The sequence below is a fragment of the Harpia harpyja genome, chromosome W (genome assembly GCF_026419915.1).
Source record: "Harpia harpyja isolate bHarHar1 chromosome W, bHarHar1 primary haplotype, whole genome shotgun sequence".
NCBI classification, from domain to species: domain Eukaryota; kingdom Metazoa; phylum Chordata; class Aves; order Accipitriformes; family Accipitridae; genus Harpia; species Harpia harpyja.
Window position 1 is genome coordinate 10,034,358 of NC_068968.1, and position 17,812 is coordinate 10,052,169.

The 17,812-nt window shown below is 38.1% G+C and overlaps 1 protein-coding gene across 1 annotated transcript in view; it reads right to left on the minus strand.

The window, feature by feature from the left end:
• LOC128136117 (tyrosine-protein kinase Fer-like) overlaps positions 1-17,812 on the minus strand; it is a 194,526-nt gene that overhangs the window by 60,117 nt on the left and 116,597 nt on the right. The window contains exons 13-15 of the mRNA XM_052775260.1: positions 12,232-12,288; positions 8,666-8,781; positions 6,132-6,226 (exon numbers count right to left, since the gene is read on the minus strand). Coding sequence (XP_052631220.1) covers positions 6,132-6,226; positions 8,666-8,781; positions 12,232-12,288 — 268 coding nt within the window. The remainder of the gene's footprint in view (positions 1-6,131; positions 6,227-8,665; positions 8,782-12,231; positions 12,289-17,812) is intronic.

Sequence of the window (17,812 nt, forward strand, 5' to 3'; positions counted from 1 at the left end):
CTGCTACCTTATTTATTATTTTCAGTTATTCATTCCTATGTCAACTTTATTGAATTTTCTTCATCAGTGTGATCCTTTCTTTAGGAAGCATGTCATTTATTATGTTCTGTTAACACACAAAAAATAAGGGATCTTGCTATAAAGGATGATTGTCTTTGACAACTTGTTTTATTTCTCTGCTATCTATTAGCAACATATGAGCTGTTTTTTGTACTGGGACTGGCTGGGATGGAATTAACTTTCCTCATAGCAGCCCATATAGTGCTGTACTTTGCACTTGTGGTTAGAATGGTGTTGATAATGCACCAATGTTTTGGCTATTGCTGAGCAGTGCTTGCACAGTATAAAGGTTGTCTCTCCATCCCCCTCCTCCAAAGGCTGGTAGACTGGAGGTGGACAAGAGCTTAGGAGGGGACATAGCTGGAACAGCTGACCCGAACTGACCAAAGGGACATTCCATACTATAGGACGCCATGCTCAGCAATAAAAGCAAGGCTCATCCCCTGCACTCTGAGTGTGCTGACCCCTGCGATTTCCCCAAATGCGGGAAACTCGACTGCTTAAGTTGTGGTAGTGGGGGACTGCGTTCGCACTCTCCCCTGGCTGATACAAATTTAGCAAAAGCCACCTGGTTAATCAACAGTAGGGGATCTGCCAATCAGGGTGGCCCTGCCCAATCAGAAATTTTACATACTGTAGAAGGGGATAAAGTCCCTGTAGTGCACATAAAAAATATGTTAGGGAAGACAGTCTGGGTTACTCCTGCCTCAGGCAAAGGCAAACCCATTCATGGTATTGCTTTTGCTCAAGGACCTGGGTGCACTTGGTGGGTGATGCGGAAGGATGGGGAAGTCCAATATGTTGTGGCGGGTTGACCCTGGCTGGATGCCAGGTGCCCATCAAAGCTGTTCTATCACTCCCCCCTCCTCAGCTGGACAGGGGAGAGAAAATATAACAAAGGGCTTGTGGGTCGAGATAAGGACAGGAGAGACCACTCACCAATTACAATCACAGGCAAAACAGACTCAGCTTGGGGAAAATTAACTCAATTTATTACCAATCAACCAGAGTAGGGTAATGAGAAATAAAACCAAATCTCAGAACACCTTCCCTCCACCCCTCCCTTCTTCCCGGGCACAACTTCACTCCCGGATTCTCTACCTACACCCCCCCCCAGTGGCGCAGGGGGCCGGGGAATGGGGTTTACGGTCAGTTCATCACATGTTATTCCTGCTGCTTCATCCTCCTCAGGGGCAGGACTCATCACACTCTTCCCCTGCTCCAGCGTGGGGTCCCTCCCACGGGAGACAGTCTTCCACGAACTTCTCCAACATGGGTCCTTCCCACGGGCTGCAGTTCTTCACGAACTGCTCCAGCATGGGTCCTTTCCATGGTGTGCAGTCCTTCAGGAGCACACTGCTCCAGCGTGGGTCCCCCACGGGGTCACAAGTCCTGCCAGAAAACCTGCTCCGTGGGCTCCTCTCTCCACAGATCCACAGGTCCTGCCAGGATCCTGCTCCAGCACGGGCTTCCCATGGGGTCACAGCCTCCTTCGGGCACCCACCTGCTCTGGCGTGGGGTCCTCCACGGGCTGCAGGTGGAGATCTGCTCCACCGTGGACCTCCATGGGCTGCAGGGGGACAGCCTGCCTCACCATGGTCTTCACCACAGGCTGCAGGGGAATCTCTGATCTGGCGCCTGGAGCATCTCCTCCCCCTCCTTCTGCACTGACCTTGGTGTCTGCAGGGTTGTTTCTCTTACATGTTCTCACTCCTCTCTCCGGCTGCCGTTTCTGTCTATCCTGCAACTTTTTTTCCTTCTTAAAAATGTTATCCCAGAGGCGTTACCACTATCGCTGATTGGCTCGGCCTTGGCCAGCGGCGGGTCCGTCTTAGAGCCGGCTGGTATTGGCTCTGTCGGACACAGGGGAAGCTTCCAGCAGCTTCTCACAGAAGCCACCCCTGTAACCCCCCCGCTACCAAAACCTTGTCACACAAAGTCAATACATATGTGCCTCAAGGGGATTTGATTTTAGGTGAGAATAGCCAATGAATTAAATTGTATGATGTTAATTGCTATATAACCCTGCCACTGTATGTCATCAATTACTATAATTGTTGTATGCTATATCAATGTTATTACAGTAAGAATCACTTAGATCAAGCAAGAATGAACTGTGATAAAACTTAGCAAAGCGCAGTAGTGATGGAACCAGGACTGCCTTCAGCATGCAACAATCCAGCACTACACACCATCCTCCTGGTGTGCCCAATGTCACCCGCCCGCTGCACTGCACTGAAGCCTGATCCTGCTCTGCCGACTGAGCAGACTTTGCACCATCCCTCCTTCCCAGAAAGACTGGTATGACAGATGGAGCCCAAAGTCATGGACTAAATGACTCAACAGACATTTTATAGGGATGGCCCATAGACTAAGGGAATGATATCTCTGTGTGTGTATATATATCTCAAAGGACAGGAAAGGTGATGGTGATTAATTGAGATGTATTGGAAAGTGTGGGACCTGGGCATCACATAAATGGCATAGAAAAAGGTGGATACTGTCCTGGTTTCGGCTGGGATAGAGTTAATTGTCTTCCTAGTAGCTGGTATAGTGTTATGTTTTGGATTTAGTATGAGAATACTGTTGATAACACACTGATGTTTTCAGTTGTTGCTAAGTAATGTTTAGTCTAAAGTCAAGGATTTTTCAGCTTCTCATGCCCAGCCAGCAAGAAGGCTGGAGGGGCACAAGAAGTTGGGAAGGGACGCAGCCAGGGCAGCTGACCCAAACTAGCCAAAGGAATATTCCATACCATATGATGTCATGCCCAGTATAAACTGGGGGGGAGTTGGCCAGGAGGGGCGGATCACTGCTCGGGAACTAACTGGGCACTGGTCGGCATGTGCTGAGCAATTGCATTGAGCATCACTTGTTTTGTATATTCCAATTCTTTTATTTTTATTATTATTGTAATATTATTATTATTATTATTAGTAGTAGTAGTAGTATTTTCTTCCTTTTCTGTCCTATTAAACTGTTCTTATCTCAACCCACAAGTTTTACTTTTTTTCCAGTTCCCTCCCCCATCCCACTGGGTGGGGGGAGTAAGTGAGCAGCTGCGTGGTGCTTAATTGCCATCTGGGGTTAAACCACAAGATGTCTGTATTCTGAAGCAACTGCTACATGTAATGAGGCTCTGCTTCCCAGGAAGTGGCTGGACATAGCCTGCTGATGGAAAAATAGAGAATAAATCTCCTTTGTTTTTGCTTTTCTTCCCCACCCCCCCTTCTTCCCAGGCTCAGCTTCACTCCTGACTCTTCTACCTCCTCCCCCACTGAGTGACTGAGGAGGGGTAGGGAATGGGGGTTGTGGTCAGTTCATAACACTTTGTCTCTGATGCTCTTTCCACCTCACAGTTTTCCCCTGCTCCAGTGTAGGGTCCCTCCCATGGGCTACAGTCCTTCACGAACTGCTCCAGCATGGGTCCTTTCCATGGGGTACAGTCCTTCAGGAACAGACTGCTCCAGTGTGGGTCCCCCACAGGCTGCAGCTTCCTTCAGGGCATAATCACCTGGTCCGGCATGGGGTCCCCCATGGGCTGCAATTTGGATATCTGCACTGATGTACTCCATGGGCTGCAGGGTGACAACCTGCTTCATCATGGTTTTCTCCACGGGCTGCAGGGGAAATCTCAGCTCCAGCACCTGGAACACCTCCTCCCCCTCCTCCTTCACTGACCTTGGTGTCTGCAGGATTGTTTCTCTCTCAGTTTTCCTCACTCCTCTCTCTCACTGCTGCTGCACAGCATTTTTACCCTTTCTGAAATACATTATCACAGAAGCGCCACCAGCATTGCTGATTGGCTCAGCTTTGGGCAGTGGCAGGTCCATTTTGGAGCCAGTTGAAACTGGCTCTGCCCATCATGGGGGCAGCTCCTGATGGGAAGCCATCCCTGCATCCTCCCGCTACCAAAACTCTGCCACATAAACCCAATACATTTTTGTATATAACAATGGATGCACAGATGCTTAAGTATGCATTTGCCACTGTCTCTATTGTTTTCACTGATGACTTTATCCAGATGCATATTCTTTAATTCCATTTACACTTGGAACAATGGAAAAAAAACCAAAAAAGATTTCCTCTGCAGAGAGTTAATGACAGAATCACTAATAGAGTAGCACTTCTCTACATGAAGTACTGTTTCCAGAAAATTTTTTAACACCTGAACAAAGAATCTGAATTGAAATCTGAATCTGAAATGAAAAGCAGAATAAGCCACTACTGAAACACTGAAACCCACATCAAAGCAGTCTCTAAAAGACACAGTAAGCATGCAGTATACATGTATTTGGTAAATAAGAACTGTAGAAAAAGTGCAATTAAACAGACCATTAAAAAACCTAACCCTAACACATGAATTCCACACTTTATGGAGCCGTTTCTAATGTTTTCTCAGAGAAGAAACTGTCATTATTAATCACAAACTTTCACTGCTGTACACTTGCAAAATACAATTCTAACTTAAACCATGCCGTTTTTTGTCATTAAAAAGAATTTCAGAGTTAATCTGCTTAAACACCTTCAACTGTAAAGACATATAAGACAAAAAGCACAGATAAAGAAGATACTGAGAAAGCCGAGTGGTGAGTGAAAGTCAGAAAGGCCACCAACATTTTGTTCTTCAAAGGGCAGCATTAAATATCAAGTCAAAGCACTAATAATAATAATTTTAGATTATCTCATCCAAACTTGCCATTAGAGAACAGAAAACTAGTAATATCAGAGTCACTGCTTTTCTGAACTGTTTTGTCTTTCTTTCCTCTGCTAACTTCTTCAGAGTTAGCATCCTTATCTTTTCTAGCTGATTTGGCCAGTCTCACGGTATGCTAGCCAAGTTTTAACTGTCCAAAGAACATAGAAAAGTGTGATGGTTCGAGCACAGTGTAACATTACAGAGGGCAGGCAAGCATGGAAGTTATCCAGAGGACTTACAGCCCAGAAAAAAATGATAGAATTAAGAAGTTTCTTGCAAATCCAAAGTCAGGAGACAGAAATTTTTTTTGATGGATTTGGACTGCAAACTGGGCATGAGAATCAGTGAAAGACTTCCACTAATTCCTTCTCTAATTGTATTAGTATGTTTCAAGTTGCCCTAGACTCTGAAAACCCTGAAGGATAAAGTTGTTAAAAGATGAGGTTTTATATTTATTAGCAGAGATGTCTAGAGAAGCTGATTACCAGTGTATGTCTTAAAAAATCTCAGGACAATGCTGTTAGTTTCCATTTTAATAAAGTCAATCACATGTACTAATATAATAATTTAATATAATCTAATGGAATAACAGCAGAAAATTCCAATAAGTCAAAGATTTCATCAGTGCACTTTTACTAAAGCTAGTTAGTACTCAGGAATTATAAAGTCTAAATATTTACTAAGTCTTCATTAATTAAATGGTTCTTAAACACCTTGCAGTATAATTTTGAAGACAAATCTAGCAATATATAAAACAAAGTGTTGCATATTAACCAATACCAGAGGGTACTAAACCCACACATTTTCCAGCTTCTGAGAGAATCAGATCGATACAGTTGCCTGAATCTGGTATCATCCCATCAATTTGAAACTCTCTCCAATCATTGATGAATAATATAAACTGAAGATTAAAAAATAAATCAAGAGCATCTGAAAAACTGAATAATTCTGCTGAACAATGTATTTTCATAAAGAGAAAACCCATATGAATGATAATCCAAATTTGAGTTACTAAAACTGAAACACTACCCAGTCATTAAGTTTCTTTAAATACAAGTATAGCATTAACAATATAACCCTATTGTTAAAGGAAGTATTATTTAATATCTTTTCAGGAGAAAAATGAAGATATGGCAGAGAGACATTGTAGCAAATTCTGTTCTTGAATGGTTACAGAAAAACTCACAACAGATTTGAATAGCTCACTCCACTCCTATCCTGGTAGAAGCTAAGATCTCCAAAGATTTGCAACATGGGTGACTTTTGAGATCAGTCATAAGAATGCAAATAAAGGCAAATAGAAAAAAAATATATTTTACACTATGGAAACAATACATATGAACATATGCTGTGAGAAAAGAAAAAAAAATACCTGAAACAAGTTCCATAACAATATAAATAGGTTGTCGTTGTGTGCAAACTCCTATGAGTTTTACAATATTAGGATGATCATACTGTTTGAGTATTCTGCAAAACATACAGTAAATTTATTATATTAATAAACTTTATTGTATAAACTGATTAAGTATCATAGGAAAATATCTTAAACTCTTAATATTATTTTAATGGAACATGTCATTAGTGTTATCATAAAAAAAAATCAATATAACAAATCAATCATCATAGTGTTTGAATGAGGGCACATCAACTCACTTATAAATCAAGACTGAATGCTATATTATTTTTATTATTATTCTACTATTTGTCTACATAACAAAAGAACTGAAAAATGGCCTGATAGATCTGTAGTTCCTCAAGAACCCCTGTAATTAAATAACATTTCAGTGGTGGACCAATAGCAGTTAGGTTAAAAAAGCCTGCACAGCACTTCCCTATATTTTCCTTCTGCACTGTTCAAATGCACACTCAATCCAATTTTACTTTAAGAGATTAATTTATTTGTACAGTAAGTTTTAAAAGAATATAAAGACAGCAATTTCAACTTTGGGAATTAAACAAAAACATTTACGTCTTCTTACACAATGCTTTAATAAGAACATTTGCAATCTAAAACAGCATGCTATAATTTACAAGTATAATGAAGAGCTAGGAAGAATTCTGGAGAGACATTACAACTTTTAAATGTTTCTTCTACTATTTGCTAACTTAAACCACGCCTTCTTTTTTTCATAAGAGTACAATATTAACCTACTTGGTACATACATACTCAGACACAGCATATTTATTTTTCTTTCATTATAAGACTGTTCTACCAGTGGCAGGCTGCTTAGCAAATGAAGCATCTCTGCAGCAACTGAGTTATGAGCCATTTAAAGATGTTCAATAGCTGTAATGGCTGATATTAGTGATTTATATAATGTCTTATAGTTTTCCTTATTGATCATACTAGTTTTTGAGTAAAAATGAAAATATATCAAGTTCCCTAGCAAGAACAGAAAAAGATAATTTAAACAGTTTCAAAATTATCTCGATATACCTCTCTACCCTGATGAAATTTATATACCCTGAAGATATTTATATACCCATATAATCAGCCTATATTCAGAATAATTAGCATATTGTGATATGAGTGTAATCGGAAAAATAGGTATGCAATCACATGCTGCCTGACACAGCACAGAATCTCTCTTCTGAAGTGAATTCTTCTTCCCAAGAAAAAATTAGTAAATGGGGATCCATACTATAACCTGTTCAAATTTGATCAGCTCTGTTAATCAAGCAGGTGAGAAGGCAGGATTAATGGTATAATATATAACTGGTATAATTATAACTGGTATAATTCAACAGTTACAGTGCAACAGTGTAGTGCAACAAAGAGAAGTGCAAAGTCCTGCACCTGGGGAGGAACAACTCCATGCACCGATATATGCTGGGGGTCACCCAGCTGGAAAGCAGCTCTGCAGAAAAGGAGGTGCCAGTTGGTGGACAACAAGTTCAACATGAGCCAGCAATGTGCCCTTGCAGCAATGAAGGCTAATGGTATCCTGGGCTGAATTAGGCAAAGTACTGCCAGCAGGTCAAGGGAGGTGATCCTACCCCTCTACTCAGCACTGATGAGGCCACACCTGGAGTCCTGTGTCCAGTTCTGGGCTCCCAAGTACAAGAGAGACATGGACATACTGGAGAGACTCCAATGAAGGGCCACAAAGATGATTAAGGGACTGGTGCATCTCTCCTATGAGAAGAGGCTGAGAGAGCTGGGATTGTTTATCCTGGAGAAGAGAAGGGTCGGGGGATCTCATCGCTGTATATAAATACATGAAGGGAGGATGCAAAGAGGATGGAACCAGGCTCTTTTCAGTGATGTCCAGTGACAGGACAAGAGGCACTGGGCACAAACTGAAACACAGGAGGTTCATCTGAACATCAGGAAACACTTTTTCACTGTGAGGGTGACTGAGCACTGGAAAGGGTTGTCCAGGGATGTTGTGGAGTCTCCCTCCTTGGAGATATTCAAAATCCATCTGGACACGGTCCTGGGCAACCAGCTCTAGGTAGCCCTGCTTGAGCGGGGGCTTGGAAAAGATGAACCCCAGAGGACCCTTCCAACTGCATCCATTCTGTTATTCTGTGATATAATCACATTTAAAGTAACACTGTCTTTCAGTCTTTTTGTCTGAATCCTTATGGCAAAATGCAGAAGAAGTTTTAAATTGAGGCACTTAAAATAAGAAAAATGTGTTTTATAGGCACAGCTTGCTTTGCTGAAGAGGTGGTTTTGCCAACTGCAGATGCTGCTGCATTCACACATTAAAAAATTGCCTATTTTTAGTTACTGGGACAACAGTTGTGGAACATATTGAGGGAGAGGAAAAAAGGAAAAAATTTTTAGAACGGCTTCTTAAAATTTTTGTGAAGGTCAGATTTTATAAATTCATGTAGCAATAAAACTTGAAAAAACACCACAGTGTAAATATATGTTTTAATTAAATTTAGAAAACCTACCTGGCTTCTGACAGAAATTTTATTTTCAGTTCCTGAGGAAGATCTTCTTTACAAGTTTTTACAGCAACAGGAGTCTTATCCTTTAATGTTCCTTTATATACCTCACCAAAATTACCCTGAAATCAGGAAAAAAAAAATCATTCTAAGTAAACAAAGTCTTTGCCTTTTAATAAAAGAAAACTAAAGTAAGGAGCATAGAATAATTTCCATCACATGTATTTCTTAAATAAAAACAAAATGAAAATTATTTAAGACAGAAATTGAAGGAAGAAGGTGTCAGCCAAACCCTCCCCCCCCAGAAAACAAAAACAAAAACTGAAGATCTCATTCTTTTAGATAAGCTTTGTATTTCCCAAAGAACAAATCAACTCCATTTTAAAATTGTCAGGTAAATTTTCAGATGAATCCCTCTCCTGTTTGCTAGTATCTAGAGATGCACGTGAGTTTAATAAACAGCAAAAATCTGCTGGAAATGTTTTCCTTTCTTTCCTCATTTGAATATTTGTCCTTGTTTTGGCTAGGATAGAGTTAATTTTCTTCTTAGTAGCTGGTACAGTGTGTTTTGGATTTAGTGTGAGAAGAATGTTGATAACACACTGTTGTTTTAGTTGTTGCTAAGTAGTGCTTATCCTAAGTTAAGGATTTTTCAGTTTCCTGTTCTCTGCCAGCAAGCAGGTGTACAAGAAGCTGGGAGGGAGCATAGCCAGGACAGCTGACCTGAACTAGCCAAAGGGATATTCCATACCATAGAATGTCATGCTCAGTATATAAAGTAGGGTGGGGAGTTGGCCGGGAGGGGCAGATTGCTGCTCGGGCATCGGGCATCAGGTGGTGAGCATTGTGCATCACTTGTTTTTTTTCTTGGGTTTTATTTATTTTTTATTTTATTATATTCCTTTTCATCACAATTATTTTTATTATTATATTTTTAATTATTATTAGTAGTATTACATTTGATTTTAATTTAGTTATTAAATCGTTCTTATCTCAACCCACGAGTTTTACTTTTTCTCCGATTCTCCTCCCCATCCCACTGGGAGCAGCATAGAGTGAGTGAGCAACTGCGTGGTGCCTAATTGCTGGTTGGGCTTAAACCACAACAATACTATAGTGCCAAAGGAAGAAGATAGAGAAAAGGAGAAAAAAAAAATCATAGATGGAAAATAGTAATGCTATTTAGTTACAAGTAAAGACATTCAGGTGCCTAAACACAAGCCTCTAGTAGTATTTCAGAAACCAAGATAGCTGGCAAGCATGGCAGAGGATCTTTAACAGCCATCTATCATTCTAGAATAGCACTTCTAGAGGCCAGGACACTACCTTTGATATCTAAATGGCACTAGATGCCCAAAGGTAAGTAGCTGAATCACTCCCAACATGCTTTTCCTCTAGCTTTCTAAGAAGTACTTAATAATGAAAACTGAAACTACCTTAAAGACTATTTAAGTATTAAAAATTGGGTTTTCCCCTTATTTTAAAATATTTAATTATCATTTTATATCTGTTCCTTTTATATAAATTTCATTTTGCAGGGTATTATAGAATTAATACAGAGTAAATAAATGGAACTTTCACACCTGAGGTGAAGCAAAATCTTCCTCTTCACTAAAGTTTGCATCATCTTCTACATCAAACTTTCATGATTTTTCAATTAATCTTTTCCAGGCCACTCAAGATTTTATAATCCTTCAGATTTCTCATTTCCAAGGTAAATTATGACAGTTTATTTAACATTTTCTCATATAGAAACTGATCATCCTGTCATCCTTTGGTTTGACTATTTTGTTTTTTGAGATGGATGCATAACAAGTTGTCCTGGTTTCAGCTGGGATAGAGTTGTCTTCCTAGTAGCTGGTGTAGGGCTATGTTTTTGAGTTCAGTATGAGAAGAATGTTGATAACACTGATGTTTTCAGTTGTTGCTAAGTAATGTTTAGTCTAAAGTCAAGGATTTTTCAGCTTCTGATGCCCAGACAGCAAGAAGACTGGAGGGGCACAAGAAGTTGGGAGGGGACACAGCCAGGGCAGCTGACCCAAAGTGGCCAACAGGGTATTCCATACCATGTGACGTCATGTCTAGTATATAAACTGAGGGGAGTGGGGGTGGGGGGATCGCCGCTCGGGGACTAGCTGGGTGTCAGTGAGTGGGTGGTGAGCAATTGCATTGTGCATCACTTGTATATTCCAATCCTTTTATTATTACTATTGTTATTTTATTAGTGTTATCATTATCATTATTAGTTTCTTCTTTTCTGTTCTAGTAAACTGTTCTTATCTCAACCCATGAGTTTTACTTTTTTTCCTGATTCTCTCCCCCATCCCACTGGGTCGGGGGGGGAAGTGAGTGAGCAGCTGCATGGTGCTTAGTTGTTGGCTGGGGTTAAACCACAACACAAGTTTATATAGTGGCCCAACAAAGCTTTTTATTCTGTTTATTATTTTTTAAATACTTCTTAACCAGATTTACTGTTATAATCACTTGTAAGCACTAAGTTGTCTTTATTGTTAAAAATGCTTTTTGCCAAAAACATGCAATACATACATAAATTCATTTTACTAAAAAGTAATCGATTTTCAGATAGATTAACTGTCTTTACTAATCAAGACATTCATAGTTGTTTTTAGGAAGACAAACTTTTTTATGCCTGAAACATCTTTATTTTTGACACTTTTTTTGATACTTTTCTATTTAAGAATGCGAAACTGGCATAGTACCTGTATAGCATTTTATGTGGATATAGCTCTGTCTAAAGCTAACTAATGCTTTTTGTCATCTTAAGCTGTTAAAGAGATTTTATCTTGGGAAGCAGAATTTTCTGACAGTATTTAATTCCCCATTTCTTGAAAAGTTTATCGATTCTTATGGTGTGTCTCTTAATACTAAGGCAACTGTTGCTTTCATTTTACTTCTCATTTAAGCCTCTTTTTCAGGTTTTGGGAAATCTTTTGGAACATTGTGTCCAAAGTGGCACTTGCACTAAATTTGTTTGTAGTTGCAAAGCTGCTGAAAATATAAGTGAGGTACACGGCATTACCTGAATAGGGGTGTTTTAAAAACTTACAGCTACTAAGCACAATTTGTGATAGAAACTATAAGAATTAATTTAATATATATACCATTGTGAGGTTACCTAATTCATTGTCATACAAAATCAATGAGCATTTGTTTTAACAAGTGTCGATTAAATCATCTTATTATATCAGATTTTTTATTTACATATAACTTTCCTATTTTGCAATAATATTATTCTTTTGTAAGATTGCACAGATTAAAACAGCCACATAATGCTTTATAGAAATCCACTTATCTTAAAAGCCTTCCAAATAAGAAAAATATGCATGCTAGAGTTAAACATTTTCAGCACTCAGACGCATTACATTGTTTCCCAGTAAATGTGATTTACATTTATTTAAAGCACAATGTTGTGTTTCGTATTATAGTAAAAGAATTGGTATAAAATCGCATACCACAGTAATTTAAAAGATAAGGCAAATAGGAAACGTACAGACTTCATGATTGATATATACCTATTTAAATGTTATTTAGCTCACTTGATGATAACTTACTTTGCCCAGTAATTCTCCCAGTGTGACATCTTCATGACTGAGAGCCCATTTCTTGTCCTATGGAAAGGAAAGGAAAGAAGAATTTTCAGTCTGTGTATTTTCTACAAAATAAATTTCAGCCATTAGAAAAGTACCTAAAGAAGGATTTTATTTGGACCACTCAATCAATAGCATGCTAGGAAGTTATAAATTCAAGAGTTTGCAAAACATGTTTTAGAAATCTTGCTATGCAATAAGATATTGAAGTATACTATACAGCAAATTTCTATCAGAAGATTATGCCTACAACAGTATACACTTTTTATACACAAGCTCTGGAAAGGGTATCTAGCACTCTGTTTAAAAAAAAAGACTTAAGTAAAAATTTGCAAGGATATCTTCATTTTAGTATACAAAATAACATATTGCTAGATAAAAAAAAAATTTGTCCTCAGTATACTGAAAAAAAGAACCAATTTTCCTATTATGAATAAGACACATATTTGCATCTCTTAAACCTTCTGTGGTAGTTTGATATATGTCCTGGTTTCGGCTGGGATAGAGTTACCACGACAATATATTACAGGAAACTACTTGAAAAAGATAACATAACAAGCACTGATTACAGTATCTTTTCAGTGCTGATGACCAATACCACAAATATTCTGCAACAACCCACAGACACATGGAAAACAATCATAAGCTTCTTGCTACACAGACCTCTAATAAATATTTAATGAAAAAGTTAGAGTAGGATATTTTAAGTCTAACCCATATAATGAAACAACTGTTTAATATTGTTCATTTTTAATAGTCTGTTAGCACCTCATCCACTAACCACCTTGCAAGCACGATTGCCATCTGTCATGTTATTGGTAAGGTCCTAATTATATTTCAAGCAATCTCTGTTACTAATTGTGGTGCTATTAAACAGTCTTGTACTAGCATGAATGAAAAGTATGAGACTTTTAGCAAATGGTAAGAGGAGATGGAAACATTTTAATTCAAGGAATAACCATTTCCCAAAGTGTTCATAGTTTTTTGGACTTTATTTTCCCATTTGCTTTCAGGGTGAAAAACAATAGCGAGCGAATTATTGCCACCATTTTACTTACCAGATACAAAGATATAAATATATTAAAACAAATTTTGCAACTGAAAGACTGGAATAGGAGAATCTGTGTTAAGGCATTATATTCGTAAAAGTTTTTAGCATAAGATACAATATTTTTCAAATGCTTTTTTTTGCCTTACAATATTAAATACATTTAAGTTTATCCTGAACAAAGTCTGTTTCATTTTGATTCAGATATTTTAATTTCTACTAATATATTTACCAAACTTTTCCACTTAGATATTAAAGCTAACAGCTATTTGTGATATTGCTAAGGTCACTGCCTTTGGAATCCTGTAATTGGTGCTTGCTTTCCAAGTGCACCACAGTATATGATAATCATTACATTAGCCAACAACACATATATGGTTATTGTCATAGGTCAAAATTTCACTCACTATTGTTAATAAATAACTTTACAGTGTGAAATGATCTCAAAAACAAAACAAAAAGCATGTGCTGCCCCATTATACTCTCCCTCAAGCATAATTTACCAGGTTGAATGAAACTGAAAAAATCATTGTGGATGAATACAAATACCTGCAGCACATACAGCATGCAAATATATTTTCAGATACAGCATGTAGGAAATATTCTACTCTATATACTTACAATATTTCCATGTAAGTGTAATGTATGAATTCTTTTGTTGAAATAAGAGACTCAGTAGAGATTACACTAGAAGAAGAATGCAGACAGAATATCTATCATCTTAAAAACTGCTAGAGAAAAAACACATTTAAAGTAACTTACTGTGGGTTACTAGAACATTTAAACTGTATTTGTGGGGAAAAACTAGACCTCAGTGATTTTTCCACATTGTTTTTGTAAGGAGCGTGTCCTGACTTGAATCTGGCTGACCTGCAATCCTTCTCCCTGACAACTAAAACACATAAAGACTGAATTGCTTCAGCAGTCTTAGGAGCCAGTTTTAGTAGGCTGTCCCATTTACATTGCATATAAAGCCTACCAGCTGTGCATTGCTGTCCACTGGACTTGTTGGGTGCAAGTGCGCTTCAGACTCTTGATTTCTGGTTCTGGTCCCTCGTCTCCTATTCTGCTCTGGTTTCCCTGCCTGACACCCTGATGTGAGCAGCCATAAAGATGGCCTGGTTAGAAGGGGAAAATTACTAAGCAGAAGAAAATGTCTGCTGAAAAATACTGACAGAGAAAATGCCTGCCAGCCTGGGAACTGCTAGCCTGGGAACTAGGCCTGGGAACCAGAAGCATCCTTGAAAAGTGCAGCTGGCATCTTTGAAGTATGGCTGGGTACCCAGAAACTGGAGACATCCTGAGATACCATTGATAAGTACAAAACCAAGGAACTGTAACAGCAACTTATCATCTGAAAAGGTGAAAAATAGTCTGGGAAAAGGGGAAAACATCCTGAGAAAGTAAGAATCAGTAACTGCCATAGGCTGTTCTAACTGCAAGAACAGGAAATGAGTCTGGAAAAATAAAGTGGTCTGAAAGAGCAGAAATCATCATCATCTATTTGCTGTTCCAGGTGAAAAACAGAAATTAACAGCATCTATTGGCTGCTCAAAGTGGTGGTGTCCTAAGCCCTCTTATGTCTCTATGTTATAAAAAGGACTTAATTTTTATGCAAAATGGAGCCTCTCTTTGAGAACTTCCCATGCTGCACATACTTTTTGCAAAAAACTTTCTATGAGATCTTGGATCCTTGCCAAGGATGCCTGGCTGATTCCAAACTCCATGACGCAGATCATCTTTGAAGTGAGACTCTCTTTTATCTTACTGGTCCCCCTCTGGGCCCGCTTTTGGGGTCAGTTCTGTTTGTCCTCTGGGATGGTTGGGTCCCCCTCTGGGATCGGTTTGTCCTCTCCTCTGGAATGGTTTGGTCCCTTCTGAAATGTGTCTAATTCTCTTGATACTGGTATTATATATCCATATATGTAATCTATCATAAGTATATCTGCTGTTATATTGTTAAGTTTGCTTCACTAATGGTAAGTTTGTAGTAACCTGTAATAGTATATACCTACTTGGTTGTTGCTGTTATTGGTTGTTGCTATAATGGTGATTGCTGCTATACTATCAATTGTTTCTATTATTGATTGCTGCCATACTATTGATTGATACCATATTATTGATTGCTGATAGTAATTTGTAAGAGCTTGATATATATATTAGCTTTATTAATCATAGGTATACTCATAGTGGTGATTTTTGTGGTAGTATACTTGCTAGTGGTGATTTGTATGGTATTTGTGGTAATCTGTAATAAATTAGAGAAATTTAGAGGATAAAAGCCTCTGTGTCTTTGTGTATTATGGAATCCCACAAACCCATAGTCGTGATCTCTACACATGCGCAGGCCTGGTAACCCTTTAGGTAGTGACACACCCTAGGTCTGATCCGTACCAATACAATCTATCTTGTGATAGTCTCCTCTGTTTCCTCATCTCAGACTTGCCACTGATAACCACCACCTCTCACCCCATGGATGGAGCTTTTCCTGAACAACTATTTTTTTTCCCTGAATGCCAAAGAGGAGGGAGCAGTTTTAGAAGGAGAAACCTAGTTGCAATCCCTATAAGAAAATATGATACATTTCATTATTAGTGATACTGCAGCCATTTTAGAAAAAGTTGCAACAATTCTATTTGTAACAGGTCTTTGAAAGAAAGCATGAATGAACATCCAATGATTTAAAAAAAATAAAAATTGAAAAATTGCTTTTATCCCACAATAAACTGTTCAGATAACTGTGATATGTAATCATTATATCTTCTAGTTTATTTCAGATAAATCAAGTACTGACAATAAGAAATTCAACTTTGTCATTAGCATTCCACAGAAAGATTTTGGTAACATACAAAATTACACACAGACATAGTGCTCCCCATATACATAAACCAAATACAGCTTCAGTAGTCCAAGCCCAGCCTGCAATTCTATGGAATTACTGAGGAAGTTCCCCTGATTCCTATGATGGGGATGAGAAACTAGCCACTATTTCCTCATCTACACCTTTGGCTCAGTGACTCACAACACACTCTGCTAAGAAAGCAATCTTTTTACTGCCAGTTACTGCAGTTAGTCCTTTAGCTCAAATAGGGGCAGCCTGGACTGCAAAGGAAAATTTCATGGCATCTCAAAGGGAACTGGACATTTAATATCTTGTACATCCTGTGCCAAGCAGCTCTGAGAGCTGGGCCCCATATTCAGAAGATTATTTTTTTTAATTTCCAAATGAAGCAACTCAAAGAACAGAACAGAGCATTCAGTATATGAGTTGATCTAGTACATGAATCATTTTATTTACTCTTCCACAAATAATACATTTCACTGCTGTGTGGTATAGAGAAAGACATAGTTATTATACTGCTTGCAGATATCTAGGAAGTTGATGGAAAAATACTTGGTAGTCTTGAAAGTGGAATGTTAGCATGAGTTGTTACTTGTCTGATGGCCTGTATTCATTATACTGAAGGAACTGTGCTCTATTCCAAGAACCATACACATGTATACAGCTGTATTGTGCTCACACCGTGAGTTGTCGTAACTAATGGTCTTTCATTTCTGAGACTGGCAACAAAATATTTTGCAAATGCCTGTTCAGTTACTTATATTTCAGAGAAATGTATGTTTTCAAAACATCCAGTTTTCATTTAGGACTGTGCACTGATACACTAAACCCACTTTTTATTTTAGCATATGTTCAAACCTGCAACCGTACTCATGATTATCTTGCTACAAATGAAGACATGCTGGAGAAGGTATTCAGTTTAGGCGAAATGCTACGTAATTTTAACATACAACACAGGGTTTTGGCAAAGTGCCTACAGAAATATGACCTTTACAAGACAGTAGAAATTTCACCTTTCGATTTAACTACATAGACTTATTCACATATATTTTGTGCTGACCAATTGTACATTTGACTAATCTGCATCAGTACTATTTATTACTACATTATTGCACTTACATTTTAAAGATGATCATTCTCTGTATAATTATCAAACTAATATATGAAAAAAATCCCTTCATCTCTACTTCCCAAAGACAGAGAAAACCCTTTTGTATGTAATTAGACATTAATGCAGGAAATCATCTCTCTTGTGCAACCTGTCTGTAACTAATATGCTAGGTCAAGCCATATTATCTGTCTAGAACCAGATATTATATAAATTATTTTTGCCAAAAGACTGAATCCTAACAGAAGACATTACAGCCATCATCACCGCCTTTAACACATCAATTTTCAAATTTAAAATTAAATGCTGTAGAATCAATATTAATTTTTTTAGTTATTAGTGAGACACATGACCAAAAAGGGAAATGTTGATTCCCTGGGAAATAAACTAAATTAAATAAAACAAAACAAAACTCCTGTCTTGGCTGAATCCTAGATAATTAGCAGAGTACTGAATACAACCTGAGTATAGAGCCTGATCAATAACCTTTTTGCAATATAAAGCTTGAGACCATCTTAAAAGGAGCTGAAAGATGGCTGTTTTTTGG